This window comes from Corvus hawaiiensis, chromosome Z (assembly GCF_020740725.1).
Source record: "Corvus hawaiiensis isolate bCorHaw1 chromosome Z, bCorHaw1.pri.cur, whole genome shotgun sequence".
In the NCBI taxonomy this organism is placed as follows: domain Eukaryota; kingdom Metazoa; phylum Chordata; class Aves; order Passeriformes; family Corvidae; genus Corvus; species Corvus hawaiiensis.
This window is the reverse complement of record NC_063255.1, coordinates 64,808,084-64,829,608: the sequence shown is the minus strand read 5'-3', so window position 1 is coordinate 64,829,608 and position 21,525 is coordinate 64,808,084. Positions and strand designations below refer to the sequence as shown.

The 21,525-nt window shown below is 40.3% G+C and overlaps 1 protein-coding gene across 2 annotated transcripts in view; it reads left to right on the top strand.

Annotated features, from left to right (window-relative positions):
* Window positions 1–21,525, top strand: part of KDM4C (lysine demethylase 4C) — a 320,050-nt gene that overhangs the window by 283,300 nt on the left and 15,225 nt on the right. Inside the window, exon 23 of one of the 2 annotated variants that reach the window (XM_048290783.1) lies at window positions 1,843–7,190. The exons of the other annotated variant lie outside the window; for it this stretch is intronic. Coding sequence (XP_048146740.1) covers window positions 1,843–1,955 — 113 coding nt within the window. The 3' untranslated portion in view covers window positions 1,956–7,190. Of the gene's footprint in view, window positions 1–1,842; window positions 7,191–21,525 lie in introns of those variants that run through there. 2 annotated transcript variants of the gene reach the window in all.

The window sequence follows — 21,525 nt, the reverse complement described above, 5'->3', positions numbered from 1 at the left end:
AGGAGAGTTTATGACCTTGGGAAGAAGGGGCATGCAACTCAGTAGAACTCCAAGGATGTTGTGAAGTTATGCAGGGAAAAAATCAGTAGGGCCAAAGTCCAACTAGAATTTTATCTGGCTACTGCCATAAAACATCATTGAAAGTGTTGCTATGAACACATTAGCAGGAAAAAGGACACTCTCCATCCTTTATTGGATGCTGTGTGGAAGCGTAGTGACAAAAGATGAGGAAAGGGTTGAGGTACTTAATGCCTTCTTTGCCTCAGTCTTCAATAATAAGACAAATTGTTCTGTGAGGACCCAGCTCCCTGAGCTGGCAGGCAGGGATGGGGAGCAGAATGAAGCTCCCACAATCCAAGGAGAAATGGTCATCAACCTGCTACACCACTTAGACACACACGAGTCTGTGGGGGTCAGATGAGACTCATCCAGGGGCACTGAGGAAGCTGAAGTGCTCACTGAGCCACTTTGCATCTTTTACCAGAAGTCCTGTCTAACTTGAGAGGCCCCAGGTGACCGGTGGTTGGCAAATTTAATGTCCATCTACAGGATGAGTCAGAAGGAGGACCCAGGGAACTACAGGCCTTTCAGCCTGGAGCAGATCATCCTAAGTGCCATCACATGACAATCAGGCCCAGCCAGCAGGGGTTTGTGAAAGGCTGATCCTGTTTGACCAACCTGAGCTTTGTCTGTGATAAGATGAGCTGATGAGTGAATAACCCTGAGGATGTTGTCTACCTGGACTTCAGTATTGCCTTTGACACCATTTTCCACATAATTCTCCTGAAGAAACTGGCAGCCCACAAATGTAAAGGGTGTGCTGTTCAACTGGGTAAAGAACTGGCTGTATGGCCAGGCGCAGAGAGTGGTGGTGGAGGGAGTTAGATCCAGCTGGCACACAGTCACTTGTGGTATTCCCCAGGCTTCAGTACTGGGGCCATTTTTGTTTAATACCTTTATTGATGACCTGTACAAAGAGATCGAGTATATCCTCAGTCAGTTTGTGGACGATACCAAGTTGGGCAGGAGTGCTGATCTTCTAGAGGGATCTGGACATTCTGGATCAAAGGGCCAAGGCCAGTGGTGTGAGGCTCAACAAGGCCGAGTGCTGGGTCACAACAACCCCAGGCAGTGCCACAGGCTGGGGCAGAGTGGCTGCAAAGCTGCCCATAGGAAAAGGACCTGGGGGTGCTGGTGCCAGCAGCTGAACATGAGCCAGGGTGTGCCCAGGTGGCCAAGAAGGCCAATGGCATCCTGGCCTGTACCAGCAACAGTGTGGCCAGCAGGACCAGGGCAGGGATTGTCCCCCTGTACTCTGCACTGGTGAGGCCACATCTCAAATCCTGTGTTTAGTTCTGGGCCCCTCACTACAAGAAAGACATTGAGGTGCTGGAGTGTGTCCAGAGAAGGGTAACAGAGCTGGTAAAGGCTCTGGAACATAAGTTCTGTGAGGAGCAGCTGATGGAAGGTTGGAGTTGTTTAGCCTGCAGAAAAGGAGATTCAGGGGAGACTTTATTACTTTATTACTCTGCATATATGTAACCACCTGAAAGGAGGCTACAGCCAGCTGGGGATTGGTCTCTTTTCCCAGGTAACTTCTGGTAGGACAAGACATTAAAATGGGAAACATTTCTTCACTGGAAGGGTTGTCAAGCATTGGAACAGACTGCCCAGGGAAGTGCTTGAGTCACCATCCCTGGAAATATTTAAAAATGTGTAGGTGTGCTGCTCAGGAACATGGTTTGGTGGTGACCTTGGCTGTGCCAGGTTCACAGTCAGACTTGATGATCCTAAATGTCTTTTCCAACCTAAATGATTCTATCATTCTATTCTGTATTATAGGTAAAGCCCACGAGACTGGGATAACTTCAAGTAGGTTACAAGAAGATGAAGTAACCTGCTTGAAGTTATATGGCAGAATTCATAGAAGAATGAGGAGCAGAATTAGGAACTAGATGCTCTGGGCATCAGAAGATTGGTGAATTACAGTATTTCTATGCTATGTACTCTTCACTCTCACTATATGTGATGGAAAAAATTGTTTGGTTATTGTATATTTATATTAGCATAATCTGATCAGATGGGTAAGCTTTTGAAAACAGGTGAGATCCAGGGATAAATAACTGGCACCTAATTGGTAAACGTTTTTTTTCCATCTTTTTTTTCCCTTTTGCTCTTCTAAGATTATTGACGTTTGTGGATGTCACGTACTGAAAGCAGCAGGCATCTGCATTGCAGATAGGCACTCCTGCAGTGCTAGTCTGGGAGGAACATTTCCTCCAGTGTTATTACCAACCATCCACAAATTACTAAGAAAGTAATAGCATGAGGTGAGAGATGCTCAGTTTTGCTACTAAGCTTAAGGAATATTTGAAAGGAGAGGACACAGAGGGAAACTCCTCTGGAGGATCATATTTACTAATATTTTTTTAGTACATTAAACTTGATGGTTTGTAAACTCTGCGTTTATTGTACTTAATGCCTAGGAAAGAATAGCACACACAAAGTACAGCTTTAAGAATTGTATTAGTCTCTGATACTTTCCTACTTCAGCTAAAGTAGAGTATTTGTGCCCCACCTATCCTCTGAGTGCTTTTCTGTCTACAGAATTAGTACTGACAGCAGGTGGCCCAAAGAAATTACAAAACAACAGCTGATCCGAGTTGGAGCAGACTGTGGATCCCTGCAACAGAACAGGAGGTACAAACTCTATTCTATTGCTTGCTCAGTCAGGAGCCTCCCCTATCAGCACTCAGATCCACCCTTCAGTAGCAGGAGGCTTCTCAGATCTAACTCAGTGAACATTACAGAGTTTAATTTAACTCCTGCTTTTAAACACTCTTTGTTTGAAGAGTGTCAAGGGGTTGAGGTCTGGTTTCATAGATTATGTGATTTTCACCTTACTATTAGCAAATGACCTTTGTTGCCCAAAAGACAAATTTGCAGGTAAGCTGTACAGAATTGAACTTGTGTGGGACTGTGTGTGATAACGAAGGGTGGCAGGACTGTCTTCAGAGAAGCTGTAAGAACCATACTCCCATTCCAGCTGGACACCCTGAGTGAAAAACTATAGAATGAAAGAACAGACGAAGTCCCATCCAGGGAAGGTGCTTATTTTTCTGGTTGTCAGTAAGAGCAGAACCAGATGATTTTTTTTTTTTTTTTTTGGAAGGCCAGCTTAGCCAGAGCTGGCAATTTGTTTCATAATCTTCACAGCAGGCTTAGCAAAACATAAATGGTCATGATGGAATGAAACTACTCAGTCTTGTCAGAAGCCGAGGTTAGCTTGAGGACTAGGGAGATGCAGTGCAAGACAGAACAGGACTAAGGGATAGTACCAAAAAGGAAAGTTTGTATATGGTTTGGGGAAAGCTGGATCTTGGAAAAGGGAAAAATAATTTTATATTCAAATAATGTGCTTTAGAAAACCACAGTCTGTAAAAATAGTCCAAGGCATGTTTTTATATCCCTCAGCAGAGAGCAAACAGGGCATTCTGCACATACTCATTTTATATTATATCCAAAATCTGTATTATCTGACACTTAGCCCCAGTTTTCCAATCTATATGCAATTTGCCTTGCCTGTGCATCAGAGGTGAAAAGATGGGAGCATTTGAATGGCATCAGGTTTAAGTAGTCAGTTTTGTCTGGGAATCAAGCAAATCCTAGTTTCTGGATATGCCCACAGAATGAATTCATAGCATCTATAGCTGTATCTTACCAATATATCTGGCAAAGCTGCTTGGTAATACCAATGACCACAGATTGGTTTGCAAAACCCATCCTGAATACTTTTTGCTGTTGATTTAGAAGATAATTCAAGTGTATTTGGGCACATGGTTGCCACATTTTCTCAAACTACTGTAGCTGTACCCTGGCATCTCGAGCTCCTCAGTTTAATACATTCTGTATATATTTGAAAGCAGAACTGTAAAAATCTTTATTCTGGTGCAAGAACTTATAGTTAGGCATAATGTAATTAGGTTTAGTGGAACTTGTGGTAATTTGAATTCAGGTGCTACTAACATAACACCTTCAAATACAAAATGCCTGTGATTTTGGCATGCCATAAACTCACAGTTTTATTATGTTATCTTTGGTGTCCTTGCATTGAAATTTCAGCAAATCCAAAGACCAAAAAATAACATATTGTCCACTGTACGTGTGTAAACATTAAAGTAAAGCAATAGCAACAAATGTTGTACAGTAAGCATTGTCAAAGTATATAAACAATTTCAATATTCCCAAAAATATTTTAAATATTTTAAAATTTGTTATTCAGCAAAGCAGTCAATAATTTTAATTTAGCACATTGCCTGAAAAGAAAACTACTTAAATATTCCATATCCCTTTCTATAAAACAGTTTGATTTAAGACCAAAATTTGGTCTTTCATTATATTAAATTTTATTTTTCAGGACAGCAGAATGTATTCCAAATCACTTAATTTATGTTTTATCTGGTTTTGATAAGGTTGTGTATGGGGAAGGGAATGTGCAGGTGGAATGTAGAAGCAGACTCTCTGCCCAGAAACTGATAAACAGAGTGCTGCTGGTAGGCAGTATACCATTTATGCTGGAGTGAATATAATGTAATTACATATATATAAAAGTATATATTTATAGTCAGTGTAGTTTTATCTCATTTAGATTTCTGGAAGGGTAGGATTTTGTTCCTGTGTTTGCATAATCTTCTTCTTATCCATGGAATCCTACTTTTTTTCCTTCAGAATTCACGTTAACACCCATATGCTTTCCAGTGAGGCTTGGTTGGGTGAAAATACTTATCTAATTGTGGTGAATTAAGTAACTGTTAGCCATACAAGTAATATAAAAGCTAGTAGGTTTCTTCATTTTAAAGGAATTAGATACCTACATTTTCTTGAGAATCATAATCACTGCACACTGTGGGGATCATGTTTGTGCTATTAGAAGTCAGGAGCTACTTTGCAGCATGGTAGGTAACCTCTGTTGGTAATGAATGGACTTGTGCTAGGCTGTAGAGAGTCATGTCTCCTCAGATTCTAATTTCTTTGCTCCTGAAACAGGCTGAAAAAAGCCTGTTTAACAGTCTGCTTGTATGAAGCTCCAAAAAGATTGTCTGTTTCAGTCAACTGAAGCACTGCAACTGTCACTACTTGTTCTTTATGCAGCTGTAGTCTATTGGTTCATGTCTCAGATAATCACCTTAATGTTATAGTTTATTTGTCAATGATCAGGGTGAACTTTGGCAGAAGACATTGGGTTCAAAGAGGTTGTAATTTAACTAGACTTTGTGCTTCTCATCCTAGTAATTGCAGCACTGAATATTTCCTGGGTTTGCTAGAAAGGACATTCATACTTTGCCTGATATTTCAGAGAGAGCTTCTATGGAATTTCCTGTGAAAACCACAGCAGAAAATCTAGTTCAAAAAGTGTTAACAGAACTTTGTAGGAATAGCTTGTGGCAACTGGGGCAAGCTAGATTCTTGAAGCAGATATTCGCAGGAATGGAGAATAGGTTCGTAGCAATATTACGAACAGTCTACCAAAGTCTGAATATACTTTTTTAGTAAGTTATTGAAACTCATAGAAATATTTGTCTAATCTATTAAGAACACATACTGTATGTATGGTTTGCAAAATTAGAATGAGACATGGCTATACTGGGTTGTGCTGTTACTGTATCTAAAGAGTTGTTTCAGTCAGTGTCTCAGAGGGCAACTTTCCTCAAAGGGGAAAAAAAAGTTGTCATAAATTCTACCAATTAGGGAGCTGCAGTTCTTTCCCCTTGAGTGGCAGATAATTGGGCAGGTGAAAACAGTATGGAACCATCAATGAAGGTGCATCTGAGTCATCCTGAGCCTTTGTTCACCAGCTCACACAGGATCATATCACAGCACAATTGCCTTAGAGATTGGCTCAATTTTCAATAATCCTGCAAAAATAATCTCTGTAGGGGGAAGTATTGTATCTAATTACTATCAAAATGAGGTAAGTTAAAATAGAACCAGAGAATTTTAAGGTAGCTGAGTGAGATTGTTTTTTTCTTAAGTTGCAGGCCTTCTCCTCCATCATAGGTGTTAGGTTAGTTTTCTCTTTTATCTCAGTACCTACAAGCTATGATGTATGTGAGAAATAACTGTAAAACTAATTTCCTATTTTTTCTACCTTCTTTTTCTGCAGTTAGGTTATAGGTGGGTTTGCAGATTTCTAATGTTTTCCCAAATTTTATGCCTCTTTTTCAGGAATGCAGCCCAGCTGCAGAGTGTTTGTTGATGTGTACACACACACTGAAGTTTACATAAATTCTCATCTCTTGGTTTTTCACAAGTACAATTTTCAGTGCAACGTATACTCCTCTTTCTGGTCCAAGCCCAGGAAATTCAGACATTTATTGCATCCGTACATTGTATTTTCTCACTTAAATACTTCTAGAGAAGCCTAGAAATCCACACAGTCTCTCTACTAAATTATTTCAACAGCAATACAAAGGCCTTGTCCCATAAACCCCAGATACAGCAGGCTGAATTCTCTACTTAGTAGTCAACTTAGAGCCATTATTTCTTTGAGCTTTCTCTTATGGCTGCACAAATCTTACTAGCTTTCCAGTAGGGTTCTTTCAGAAACTACAGCCAGCTCTACAACTTAAACTTGAAACAGATTAATTGGAAATAATACGTATGTAAGGAAACACCAAAAGAAATTATAAACTAAAACTGGCTTCAATCAAGATCTCTTCATTGGGAATGTAATAGATCTTGCACAATTATGCAAAATTCTCCTATTTACATACACAGTTATTTCAGTTCCTGTCTATCAAGAAAAGCTTAATTCTTTATATCCCCAGATCATACCAGGGTAGAAAACAGACTTTGGTATTCACATTTTTAGCTTTTCAAGTTGTTTTTCTCTTTCTTTTACAGTCTAAGATTATCTGTCTCTTGACTCTTTCACGTCTTGTTGTCCTCAACCTGGGTGCTTATGTGTATGTGCTGGTGTATTTGGCTGAGTAGTCTGATGGTGTGACAGACAGATGTTTTCCAGTTTTGCTTTTTTTTCAGAACACTGTGTTTCTTTTATGCTGAAATTGCTCAGAAATATACCTGTAGTTCAGCTGTGCTTCTGGATGATCCAAATGGGTTTAAAAAAATAAAAAGACAAGATTTAATGTATTTTTTACTTTTCATCTAATGAATGCTTTCTACCTAATAAATAAATACACTGCAGATTAAATGTTTCTTTTGTATTTTTTCATTTGGACGTACAGTTCTTGTAGAAATTACGTAACTGCTTTCTCAGCTTCCTAAGATCAAACTGAGTGCTTCTAATACTTGAATGCTTCTAGTAGTTGAATGCTTCTTAAATACTTGTGCCATGTTATAAAAGGCATGTACAAATTAAGGAGATGGTTTGGTTAGAAACTGCATCTTCTCCCCATATCTGCTACTTGTTTTGGCATTTTAAGTAAAATTTGGAGGGACTGCTTATGTACATGGAATCTGAGGCTACTACAGGGATGCCATACAGAAAATATAGATACTGAAATAACTACTGGTAAGAGGCACACCTTACTAGTGTGATTAAACAGCATACCCTTGAAAATCTTTGTCTCTTGACCAAAGGCTGAATGATAATATTCTGAAGACTTCCTGTTGATTCTGATGAAATTACAGGTAGGTTGGACTGTGAAAATATTTTAAAATGTGCAATTAACCTGTGGAAACTTCCCAAAATCTTGATTTTTTTAGTATAAAGGAAAAACAAGCAGCAGTCTTTCCATGTATCAGCATTGCAAACAGTTCACTGCATGAGAAAGTAGATATTTGAGGAAAAATATGAGAGCTACTCAAACCCACTAATCGTAGAAAAGGGCATATAAGAGGCACAAAGCCTGCTGTTATGCCTGTTTGTAGTGCAGTACTCTGTGCATGTACGTGTGCATCTGTTTGCTGAAGTAAATGGTTTTGGTTTTGTTTCTTCTTCCAAAGCAGCTTGAATCTTGTTGCTAGTGTGAAGGCACTTTGGGTAAGTGGAACTCCCTCTCAGATGCCTTCAGGGATACGATGCTGAGGAAGGCATGAGCTGCCTTACTGTTGGGATGAGACACAGTGTTGAGACTACCCACAGACCTGTGGAACCGGGGCATTGATGAGTATTTCCCTTTTTTCCCCCTAGATCTCACAGGCTTTGAAAATTGTTAGGTGATATCTAACAAATACATGATCATATCAATATTTTTCAAGGGTCTGAAGAGACATTCATTGTGCACAATGCTTAAATAAGATATTCTCAATTCTTTGTTTAGATGGGTTTTCAGTAATTAGAGAACATAAGAATTTTATTTGGATCCAACATTCTTCATTTGCCATTATCCTCTTGAAGTCCCTTTGTAATTATTCTTTTTTTATGATCCTTTACATTAGCATATTCAATCTAAATTATTTAATTAGATGATAGTTTACTCAAATTACAGATGCATAAGTTTTCTCTATAAAGTGAAGAAAATAGAGAGCTTTTGAGCTTGTGATAAGCTAAGAAGAAAAAAAAATTGTATTGTTAACTGCTAATTCAAATTTACTCTTTTTAAGTCCCTATTCTATTTACTCTGAGTAGAAACAAATCCTGTGCTATTATTTAGACGAATCCTTAGTAAAATGGGATTTGATATTTAAAACACAGAGTTATGAAACTGTGTACAATGCATATTTTTTAAGTTAGGATGAACTCACTGGAATAAGTTAGTGTACCAGAAAGACATAACGTATGCACATCTGCATAAAAGAAGAAAAATCTCGTACCTGTCTCAGTTTCATGTATCAAAATCTTCAGGAGGATCTAGAACTATCTGATAGCCATGAAGCTGACTTCATTAGCTGACACATTCATTTCATAATTGATGATAAACTCAGTATTTTTCTTCATTTTTTTTCATGACAGCCAGTCAAATTCTTACCCTAGGAGATGCCAAATATTAAGGTATTACTTGGTCAATACCAAGTTTCTGCCAGTTTCTAACAATAATTTCAGGAATTTTGAGGATCAAAGTATGAAGCTAAGAAGCTTAGGATTTTCATGAGGAAACCACTGATTTAAACGTTACCATTTGATAGTTACTTAGTGTTGCTGAGTGGTAAGGTCACATGTTTACACTGAAAACTACTGTGTAATGTTGGAAGTAAAGTAAGCAATATCTTCTTTCTCTTGACTGCTATCTCTGAATTCCCTCAGCTGTGGCTGTGAGACAGGTCAGTGTGAAAGAAATACCATGAAAGACTGTCTGTCAAAAGTTAACATGTTATAAAATATTGCAGGTTTCACTGGCAAAATAGTAATATAAGACACAATTTGCCAGATAGTATGACAGTTGTAACAACCGTCTGGAAGATTCCTACTCTTGTAATGGGTTGTCCCTGTCCAGTGGGTAAGAAAAACACAGAGACTTTCCCCATCCTGGTGGAATAGAAGACAGAATAGAAAAAGCAAAACCAAGAAGGATTGTAGTTTGTGAGAAAGTCAATTTAATGGGTTAAGGAAAGCTGAGTGTGCCAGCAAAGCAAAGTTGAATTTTTTTCTTCCCCTTGGCAGGGAGGTGTTTAGGTGTTACTGAAAAGCAAGGCCTCAGAGTGCTGTGATGGTTGCTTAGGGAAGTGAATGCTGCAGCCGTGAGTGTACATAGTTCCTCCTCCTTTCCCCCAGCTTTTATTGTTGACCATGATGTCATATGGCACAGAATGTCGTTTAGTTTAATTTGGGTCAAGTCTGCTGGCTGTTTCCCTCTTGCCTACTCACTGGAGGAGAGAGGATGGAAAAAAGAGAAAAGCTCAAAGCTGTGCAAACACTGCTCAGCAGCAGAGAACATACTGGTGTGTTGTCAGTACTGGTTTAGTCACCAATCCAAAACACAGCAGCATACAAATCCTGTGAAGGAGATCATCTCCATTCCATCCACCCTCAGTCAGCTGTTAATGACTGAGTTACTTCATCAGCATCACAGTACTGCAAAGACCCTTTGAGAGGTCCCTACTACATGATGTCAATAATAAGTCCTGGATGCCCACCTGTGTTCAAATGGAGAGATGGCACCTCGTCAGATGACTTGGAAGAGCAGAAGACACATACAAAATACAAATATGCTAGTATATACTAGGGTAGTAGCAAATGAATTCCAGAAGGCTGTTTACAAGACTATCCACACAAATCTCAAAAAGGAAAACATCATTGCAACAGAGATTTAAGTCTAAGGAAAAGTGCTCTCTGTGACAATAAGGGGAAATGCATCTTATTAAAATGGTGCTTGCTGTTGCTTATCACCATATAACTGCTGGGTGGAAACAAGGTTAAGACTGAAATTCTCAGGTGAATGCCAGAAGAGGAAGTAGGTCAAATACTTGAAATGCAGTTTTGTTTTGGCCCTTCAACATCCCAGTCTAACTTTTCAAGAGAAAAAGAGAAGACTGAGAGGATACAGAAAGTCAAATAAAGGTTCTTACAGGCAAAGGGAAGACTCAAAACCCCAAGACAAAAAAAACAAGCAACCATACTTCTGCTATCAGAGACTAGGAAATTCAGATTTTCCACTTCTATGGCAGAAGTAGTATTGATCAGTAGCTACTGCTATTAGGTCTGTGAAATTCTTCATATTTCACTGTCTTTCCAGTTTCCTGCCCTGTTATAAATAGCAGAGTTTTTTGATGCATGTGTATTATATGCTGTCCTGGTTTAAAAAACAGGTGTCTGCCAAGGAAGGCAGGAACTTTCCTGGAATGGAAAAGATGACCCCCTTCCCTCCAAATTGTTGTAACTTTGAAATTATAGGGCTTTCAGGCAAAGATATGGGAAAAGGAACAACAGTTTTTACTAATAGATATATATGTACAAATATATAAAAAAACCATATATATACATACATATATATATATATCTATAAAACCAAGACAGACAAACAACACCACCAACAACACAAACAAACAGGGGAAGCCCAATATCGGCTTTCCCCCTTGGTGTAGTTACAACCACAACCAGCAGGAGAGCGGTGAGGGCTTGTGTTGAGGCAGAGGGGCTGCAGTGACTCCTCCATGGCTGCAGGCAGCACTGCTGGCTCCGAGTGAGGCAGAGCGATGGAGTGCCTCTCCCATGGCTGCATGGGTGCTGTTGGCTCGGGCGGCTCCAGAGCTCTGAGCTGCCCCAGGGAGAGAGAGAAGGTGGAGAGGACGGGTGTTTCAGGTTTCTCCTGGCTCTCATGTATGCTGTGTGGTGTTCTGGTGATAGCAGCAGCAGCCAAGGCTCCAGTAAGCAGCTGGGAGGTGCTTCCTTCAGAGAGAGGTAGGAGGCGGGGGCCAGGTTTCCCCTGAGGCACCCAGGGAGATGGTGAGGGTCTCTCTCCCAGCAAGGGCGAATGTCAAAATGTCCCAGTCCAATGACCGCTTCTGCAAGCAGCGGCTGAGGAAGGGGCAGTCAACAGCTAACTCATGTAAGCACAGGTTAACTATTGGGAGACAGCAAATACTAGTTCAGACAACAGACGTTAATTACAAAACCCAAGAAACTGAATTCGCCCTAATCTCGTCAAGATAGAGGGGACAAGGATCATCTCAGAGACTGCTGAATCATTCGTCAAAGGACTACACGTGCCCAGGGAGAAAGGTGAAAAGTGCGCTGTGAGGAAGACTACTGACTTTCATCAGAAAGACCCCCGAGGAAGAGAAGAGGCCTTCCTCAGCGCAACCACCAAGACACGCACTGCATGCTAATGATATTAATGACTTCCGAGAAATAATTTGTATAACTGCGCCTGTCCCAAGGAATGTGATGAATATTCATAATTTAACCCATAGTACTGTGTTGTAAGGAGCACCGGTGTGTGTGTTTGGAGGAGTGATCCCCACACACCTGGTGCGCCGAATAAATACCCACTTCTCTGACTCTGTCTCTGAAGTGTCTCCTGGCCCGGTTTTGGCGCGATTCACGGCCCACTGATAGCAATGAGGAATGGCAAGAAGGCTTAGCTGTAGCACCAAGTCCCCCTGGGCAGAGAAGTCCTGCACCAAAAACCCAAAGCTGTGCACCCTCCCAACTGTGCAAAGACTGACCCACCCCCAGCTAAGAAACTGCCAACACCACACCACTTTTCCTCCCCTCCCAGGACCAGTTCAATGGTATGCCAAAGGCCCTGGCTACATCTTTTGTCCTTTAAATGGACATCTGTTCACCATCTCTATGATAACATATGGGAAGAAAATTCCCTAAAGAAAAAAAGAAAACCTAACCCCCAACATATGCTGTGGTACCTTTTTTGTTATCCCTTTCTCCTGAGCTTAGTCTTCTTTCTTCGCTTTGCTAGGCAGGCAGTATAAGTAAGAACACAAGCTAAGGCAACTGGAAATGCTTGGCACATGCCTCTGCTTTTGGTAGCAAAGTTGGTTGAAAGCTAGATTCAATCAAGAGGCAGGAATGACATCTTAATGGTTTCTATCTGATTCAAGATACAGTTGGTACACAGTAAGGAACATTATACCAAAAGAAGCAGTATGATGATAAAGTGCTGGGACATAGACTTGTTTTACCTTGTATAGTGTTCTATAGCATGCTCCCCAGGGGAGAGACAGGATACATGCAAACATCTTTACTTGTCTACAGACAAATGTCCCTCTGGATATTCACAGATCTGGGAGTTTGGAACTTTCTTATTAGGAGAAAGAGCATTAAAAATACTCTTTTGCATATGAGCCTTCAATTTCCTAGGGTGGCAAAACCAGAAGCACACACTATGCATCTGACATAATAACCTGTATTAATTCTTTGCTAGACTTTTCAGAAGCAGTTGAAATAGAAATCAGAAATAAAGCTCAAGCGAGACATCTGGGGGAAAAAAGTATGTTTTTGGTATGGTTTTGATATTCCCTTCTTTCTGTCTTTATTCTACAAGATAAATGCCAGAAAAAAACCTGTATATAAATAGTAGAGAATTACTATTCCATTCAGATAATGAAATATGTTAAATGTGTGTTGCAGTAATATATAACCGTCTCTGATGTGAGAAAATTTTCATTCAGATTTTATAGAAACTTTATGTACAGTTCATTTTTAACTGCAGGGAAGCCCACTCAGAACCATTAAACAAGCAGCTCAGGAATTAAATTAGCCCCCAGCTATCTTAAGCAAATAACCTACATGGGACATTGTGTTATCTAACTGGCCAGTTGATGCTTTGCTTTTTCCAGCTTTAAGAAAGAAATTAAAAGGTACGGCAGTGTATTACTCTCATTTCCAGTCCTCTGGAGCAGATAAACATTATCATGAAACTGGCCAAGGATGAAATTTAAATAAGTAGTGATTGGAGAGGATGACAGGAAAAGTTTCCAAATTACAAAAACTGACAAATTAGTTTAATTAACTGCATATTTTGGAGTACAAGGATATGGGAAAATTATTTATTTTGATGTGTAATGCATACTCAGTATTTCTGTAAATGGATTAGGGTATAGAAACCCTGCCACACAGTTATTCAAAAACGAAGTAGGAAGAAAAACTGGAGCCAACGATGTATTTTTTTTCCTTTTAAGTCACTGTCACTTTACAGTTCCAACGTGGATTACAGATTCATTCTGTTTCATCTGAATTTTCTAACAATCCAAACTGCTTCTCCAGTGAACCTCTAAACAGCCATACAGGACAATTCTGATGGTTGTTTAAGCACACTAGACACTCATCATGGATATAAGATTATGAGTCTCATATCACAACCATACTCTGACAGTGTTAATTTCCTTCTAAGAAGTCTGGATTGTGTAAACATAATCTGCCCTGTAAATACATGTCATAGGTTAGCAAGCATAGTCCCAGAAGGGACGTCCTTGCTAAGGGGTGCTTACAGTTTCCTCTGGGAACTGATAGAACCTATCAGCTGGCCAGTTTGAATATGGACAATTCTCTAAGCCACTTAAAGTTGTGACCACCTCTGTTATCCACATTTAAGAAAAGACAAACTCCCCCTCCAAGCTCTCTCTCGTTTCCGGCGCTGGCACAGGTGGCTGCGGGCCCCGTGTGGGGCTCAGTGGGCCCGGCCAGGCCCTGCTTGGGCGAGGCTGGGCTGGGCCACGGCCATCCTGGAGCCGATGGGCCCTGTTCCAGCCGTGGAACCCCCCCCACTGCCTTGCCGTGGGCAGCCGGAGCGGCTCGGCTCTCCCCCCTCTCCACTTCGATGAGAAAAATTCAACATTCCAGCTGCAAAGCTGCAAGGCCGAGGTGAGATTAACCCTTTTTATTGCTGTGAAGAGCTGAAAACCTGAGGGAAGAGAGAGAGGAGATGCTTAAAGCTGAAATTCTGTTGTGAAGCTATGATATATCAGAGTATCCTGTTGTAATTTCATGAAGATATGGGGGGTGGAGTGTTCAACTCATAAGCAAAAGCACCTGCGCTGAGATAGGCAGATGCTGACACAGCTGTAATTTCATGAGAAGTTTGGACAGGGAGAGATGAACCAGATGAGGACTTTTGCTCCAAATGGGAAAGGAGAAAACCTCAGTCTCTAGAGATGCTCCCAGAGATAGTCCTAAAGATGAAGATGATGAAGACCCTTTGCTCCCAGAGAAGGAGAAGGGCCTCTGTTTTTGTTTCTGAACGGCTCAACCTTAAAATTGTACCCCAAAAAACTTCAAGAGTGGACCCTCGAAAGCAGTTGCGGGAAAAGCTGCAAGTCGGGGGAAAGGACTCACACGCAGGCAGAGAGACTCCTCTTCCTAAATGGACTGAACAATATTTGGAAGTGGGCGGCTGTCTCGTTGTGATAATGTTTTCATAGCATGAGCAAGAAGAGACTTCTCTTTCTAAATGGACTGAACAAGGTTATTATGGAAGTGGTAAACAGACTGAATATCTTAAGGGTTGTCTTTTTACATTGTCAGTGGGAGAAAGGAGGAAGGTGGGGGGAGGAGGAGAGTTCTGAAGGTGGTATAATTTTTTTTTTTCCCTCTTTTAGGTCTGTTAATAAACTGCTTTATATTCTTTCAAGTTTGGTGCCTGCTTTGCATTTCTCCTAATTCTTATCTCACAGCAGATAAACAGTAATGAGTATTTTGGACCAAACCACTACACTAAATTGGTGTTTCTGCCCGGTTACAAACCAAACCCGCGACAATACAGTACCTAGGGAACAAAACAGGCTGTATGCAGCAGAACAAAATGGAACTTGAATCTGCTTTTATAGCTGTATGGATTGCAAAATCTTTTGATCTTGGGTTCACAGAATCACAGAATCACAGAATGGGTCAGGCTGGAAGGGACCACAGTGAATCATCTTCCTGCTCAAGCAGGGTCATCCTACAGCACATTCCACAGGATTGCATCCAGATGGTTCTTGAATATTTCCAGTGAGGAATATTCCATAACCTTTCTGTCAGTCTGTTCCAGTGCACTGTCATCTGCACAGTAAAGAAGTTCTTCCTCATGTCCAGGTGGAACTTCCTGTGCATCAGTTTTTGCCGATCGCCTCTTGTCCTATTGCTCAGCACCACCAAAAAGAGCTTGGCTCTTGACATGCCCTACTTTAGATAATTTTTAAGGTATTTTTTATACTTCTTGAGGCTGAACAGGCCCAACTCCCTCAGTGATTCATCATAAAGGAGATGCCCCCATCCCCTATTCGTCTTTTTTCCCCTCCTTTGGAACTGCTCCAGGAGCTCTATGTCTTGCTTATTCTGAGGAGCCCAGAACTGGGCACAGCATTCCAGATGCACCTCACTAGGGCTGAGTAGAGGGGCAGGATCACCTCCCTCACCCTGCTGGCAATGCTCTTCCTAATGCCCTCCAGGACACCATTGGCCTTCCTGGCCTCAAGGACACACTGCTGGCTCATGGACAGCTTGTTGTCCACCAGGGCCCCAATGTCTTTCCCCACAGAGCTGCTCCCCAGCAGGCCAGCCCCCAGCCTGTTGCGGTGCCCAGGGTTATTCTTCCCCACATGCAGGACCCTGAATTTGCCTTTGTTGAATTTCAGAAGGTTCCTCTCTGTCCATCTCTCCGCCCTGTCAAGGCCCTTCTGAAGGTCTGCACAGCCCTCTGGGGTATCGGCCACTCCTCCCAGCTTTGTATCATCAGTGAACTCACTGAGGATGTGTCTGCCCCTTCATCCAAGTTGTTGATGAACAAGTTAAATAATGCTGGGCCCAGTGTTGAACCCTGGGGGACACCACTAATGCCAAGCCTCCAACTAGATGCTGTGCTGCTGATCATGACCTTCTGAGATCTGCCACACAGCCACTTGTCAATGCACCAAGGTTCTTTGACCTCTCAATTGTAAAAATTGCTACTGAGACAAGTTCGTGTAACAATGCGTGGTGGTCAAATCACCCACTTGAATCTGGTTCTTTTAATTTTTTTACAATCATAGTGTTCTTATTATTGTAGCATGTTGGGGTTTAGGGTAAGGAAATAAGTTACTTTGCAGTTTAAGGGGTATATAATGATGGCAGAATGGGGTATTAAATGAAGTAGAGGTCTCAATAGGAATTCTCCAAACTCTTATCTCAAAACTTTTGCTTTTGTGTCCTTGGACAATCAATTTGCACTCACAGTACGTCCCTTTCTCCTTTTAGGTAATATAAGTATCTCAAATGGACAGTGTAGTATCAGCTAATTTTTGGCTGATCACTGTTTCACTGCTATGAGGTTCTACCTGCAACTCTGGTTTCTTGTTCCAGTGAATTTTATATCTTCAGAACTAATTTCTTGTTGGCTTGACTAGTGGAAAGAAAAAAGTGTGTTCTCAAACTAGCATAAAATGTTAGAGAAGATTGATCCTAGTTGTCCTATTAAGGCACACTGAGCAAAAGAAGGAATCTTTTTTTCCCTTCTAGGTACCACTGCCCGTATTTAGTGCAAACACATTGAGAACACAGATTTTAATTATTACTTTATTTTTCCAAAACGGAAAAGTTTAGGTCTGACTTGAGAAAGAGCAACATCATTAATAGCACAGCTCCGTGGTGTCAGGGGTATATGAGTAGGATTACAATGTAATGGAGCTTGGAGTTTAAAATGCATGCATGCACAGTTATAACTGTGAGAAGCCAGAGTAATAACTACTTTTGTTTCACCCTTGACATTTCATGTTACATCTGATTTTCTGTGCCCTGAAGTCCCCTCATGAATTCTGCCTTTTGTACTTCTATGATGATTTCAGAGGTGAAGATTTATTCACATTTCAAAGCTCAATTTAAGAAGTCAGGCTTTTGTAGTTTCTTTAGGGTTTTTTTTTTTTTTTTTCTCTTTAACCAGATGCTAAAGGATATTGAACAAATTTACCCTCAAGTATGAAAGCAGAAGCCACCTGACAAAAGATTCCAGATGTTTATTCTTGCCTGGATCAGCCTCTGGGCTTGGCTTTCAGCCCATCTGTCCGGTTAGCTTCGGTGAAGAATGTGAGTGCCTGTCAAAAACAGAGGTAGTACTGGCTGAGGTAACTCAGTGGTTTCAGGGAGACTTTCCTTTGAGCTAAAAGGCTACCTGCAGAGCATGGAAATATTTCGTGTTTTTCTTCTATAGGTCAGTAACCCAATGTAAGAAAAGAACAGTGAAGTGAAGTGATGGACTAGCTATCTTTTTATCTTTGAATTTAGTCTATTTCAACAGCTCCAGGTAATGATGTAAATCAGATGGGGTTATTGGTGATTGGATGAGACAAAGAGACAAACTGAGGATGATTTTGTCATGAACACCACCTAAGAAACACACAATTCAGTTCTGTACCAGCAAGGGAATGGTGCGTCCTGGCATACATATTGCAGAGCTGCTCAGCTATTTGGTGTGCAGCACATGGTAAGCTGAGTGGTCTAAATGAAAGAAAGTGTTGACCAAAACATTTACACACTCCAATATGAGTGCAGATTTACATTAAATGCTGCCTATCAAATAGTTTACGTGCTTCTTCTCATGGTTCTTTAGATATGCTTGAAGAGGACTGACAAACAGTGTAGCTCATAGTGTGAAGAGCCATGAGCTGTGCTGTTGGTAGTCCCCTCAACAAAATCTGCTTTGATGCTTATATATAAACATTTGCTTGTTCATGGAATCATAGGATATCACAAGTTGGAGGGGACCCATAAGGATCATCAAGTCCAACTCTCTTCTCCTTGCAGAATTAACTAAAATTAAACCTTAGATTAAGAATGTAGTCCAGTTGCAACTTGAACCCTGACAGGCTTGGTGCCCTGACCACTTTCCTGGGGAATCTTTCCCCATGAAGACATTGGGAAATGAAGACAGATCATCCTGTCAGTGAAGATTTTTAAGTGTGCTTGGTCTTTCCCTCTTATTTTCAACAGAAAAGGCATCTGATTCTTAACACTAGACATGAATAGTTCATGTTCATCTATAGTGGACTCAGTAAAACAAAAGACCACACCCACATCTCTGAAAAATTCTATTTATTTACCATCATAGATTTTCTGTTTTAAAGATTCTTAGTGCTTTATCTTGATGTTGTAGATTAACCCTGGTAGGCAGCTAAGTACCACACAGACTTTTCCTTGCTCCTCCCACCTTCCCCATGCCCAGTAGGATGGTGGAAGAGAAGAGGAAGAGTAAAAGCAAGAAAACTCATGAGTTAATATAAAAATTGTCTGATAAGCTAAGGGAATGTGGAAGAAGAGAGAGAGAAAACAGAACAGAACAAGTGATACAAAGGCAATTGCTTACCATGTCCTATGTGCAAACTGATGCCCAGCCTGCCATCAGCTCAGGCACTTTGAGTTGTTGCCCCGAAGCAGTGCACATAAACCTGGAGTAAACTGAAAAAGGAGAGAAACATTGCTAAGGACCTTTGGTTCTTCACGTACAAACATGAAAATCCATTACTTTTTAATAACACCAGCATGTGCTTATCAAAGATATCTGAATAGAGAGCATAGATTTAAAAAATTACTTTAAAAAAAAAGAGAAAGATTAGTTCTTGCTTGAAAAGCAGAAGTAACTTTATAAGGATACATTTCACAAAACTTATTTTTTAACAGAGCTTTCCCATAGACACCATGGTTTACAGTAAGTTGTTTTATTTGGCTTACCAAGAGTGTCAGCTAGGATGAGACACCAAACTTCTGCTATATCCATGTGATTTTCACTAAAATTTGCTCTTGACACCTGCTGAGTATTGTAGCGGAGGATGAAGTAGAGTTACTCACAGCAAACATCATCTGGGGTATCTTTTTACAAATTCTAAATGATTACTATTCTAGGTACTTGAAAAGGTCGCAAGACACTCAGCAGTAAATTCAGCCTTCTCTGTTTATTTTTGAGGCTGCAATTCTTTCACTTTCACCAACATATGTATGAGCTATGAGTGAGAACATTAAGCTTAAGGTTGCTTTTTAGTCCTGTTTCAAGCTCCTTTGCAAATATGCATTCTTATCTCTAAGAATAGAGATTAAAGAGGGATGTACTAGGGGCAAACCATGGACATTCAGGAAAAGACATAGACTTGAGAATATAGCTACTGAAGTGCTCACCTATATCTTGTTTTCTTTGAGAATAACTTGGCGACTGAACAGCAACATCCTCATTGCAACATTTGATTCCTAAGAATTCACTGCTTTCTACCTGGTGCATATAATCTATTCCTGCACACATGAGCTGTTTGCACTTAAAATTCTTTTTGCCTTTGGAATTGGCAATGAGAAATTCAGGCTGCAGAACTCTAGCTCTGTCTGGGAGCTGCCTTCAGTCAATTTATGGCCTAATTTTATGCCAAAATGGGAATTGTAAAGCCTTTTGAAAATCCACTGTGAAAAGAACACTTGGTGTGTACACCTCTTATACATTGTAGGCCATTTGGTGGTATGTGTTGTTTATTCTTTTAGAACATAATAATGTGTCATGAAATAAAGTGTCAGTATAGATATTATGAAAAAAAAATTTGAACTCATCGTTGGCTAAAGCAACTGGAAATTATTGTACTGCATGCATCTAGCATAATCCCTGTGTATAATTAGGAGTTTATGAGGAAAAATCTTGATTTAAATACCAAAAAAACCTTCTCTGATTGTCTGCAACTGTCTGCCAATAATGGTTCTTGATCTAACACCATATAAAGGTTTTCGCAAGGGTTTCGATGCTATCCACTGACTAAAGTATTGTTTGGTACATTCAGTAAAAGAAGCCTTTTAACATATGCAGAATACTTGTACTCCTAAAGTGTGTTTTATTTACTTAAGTTCATGAGTGTGAATAAAATACTGGTAAAACAAGTGGTTTAGGGCCCTCATAATCTTTTAAAGGCTGATCTTGGAAAGATATTTACAGGCTGTTGAACAGTAAACATTAAAATTCCAGAAACAGCCCGAGAAGTTCTGTGACCTAAAGTGAATTATATTGTCTGGGAAAGTTGAAAGTTAGGTCAGTTTAGCATTAGAATAATTTCTGTGTTTCACTTCCTGTGCACAATTTACTTTCTGCAGAGTGATGTGAAACTGTGCAATAAACCTGCAGTCTGCTTGGCTGATGTCACAGGTTCCAGTTTATGTCAGCTTTGATAGGTGCACTTAAAACATGTTGATAACATGACATTTCCCAATGTCCAAGTACAGCTGAAGCAGAGTGCACCAGCTGTTACTTTGACTGGTGATCAAGAATCATCCAGATAAAGGCAATCTAATGTAAATCTGCCATGAAAATGGAAATCCTGTGATTGTGATGCTGTATTTTTCCAATTACATTGTGATATAGAGGAAAGTCAAAGCAAGCATATCTGAAAGCACACATAAATAAAATACTTTTATTGAATTTTCTGAAAATGAAAAAAATAGTGTCCCCATTAGGATGGAGTCCTAGCTTTCTGATTAAATTGTTCTGCCAGCTAAATCATCAAGAATTGCAAGAGCAGATAGACTTTTTAAAGTTTAGTGTATTTGTAGAACGTCTGCTGATATGTGAGGGAAAATTATTTTCTCTCACCTTCCTCAAATTGCTGTTCCTTCCCTTGACTCCTTGGCTGCATAAAGTTTATGTGGGCAGATGTTCCCAGAATTCCCCTCTCTGCATGGGACCTCTTTACAACCCCAGCAGGCAGCCAGATTTTGCAGTGCAACCTAAACATCGAGACTTAAACTGCAAGCAATCTGTTACACTCTAGCTAAGGAAATAAAAGTTCTTCAGCTGTCAAGGAGAGATGTATTAGTTTGGCCATGCCTAAAATGCTTTGGGAGGTTTTCTGAAAATAAACATGCCAATCTAGCTCTGAGCCCTGTCGTATGGGGAGATTTGAAAACGTATGGCTTTTGTTTCCAAATTTAATGCAGCCAACAGGTAGAACCAATTCAAAAGGACTTTTAGTTTTTCCTAAGGGGCTGGGGAGTTCATTAGAAATAATTGCACATATACTCTGCTGGAGTTAACAAATGCTCAGCAAGCTATTATAGTGTGTAACAGCAGCCTATAGTAATTTAGGGATACTGAACAGCCTTAAGATTAACCACATTCATTGATCTTGAATTTAGAAATTTCTCTTTATTTTTTAAGCTACTCCTTGATAAATTGTCATTTAGACTGAACTCTC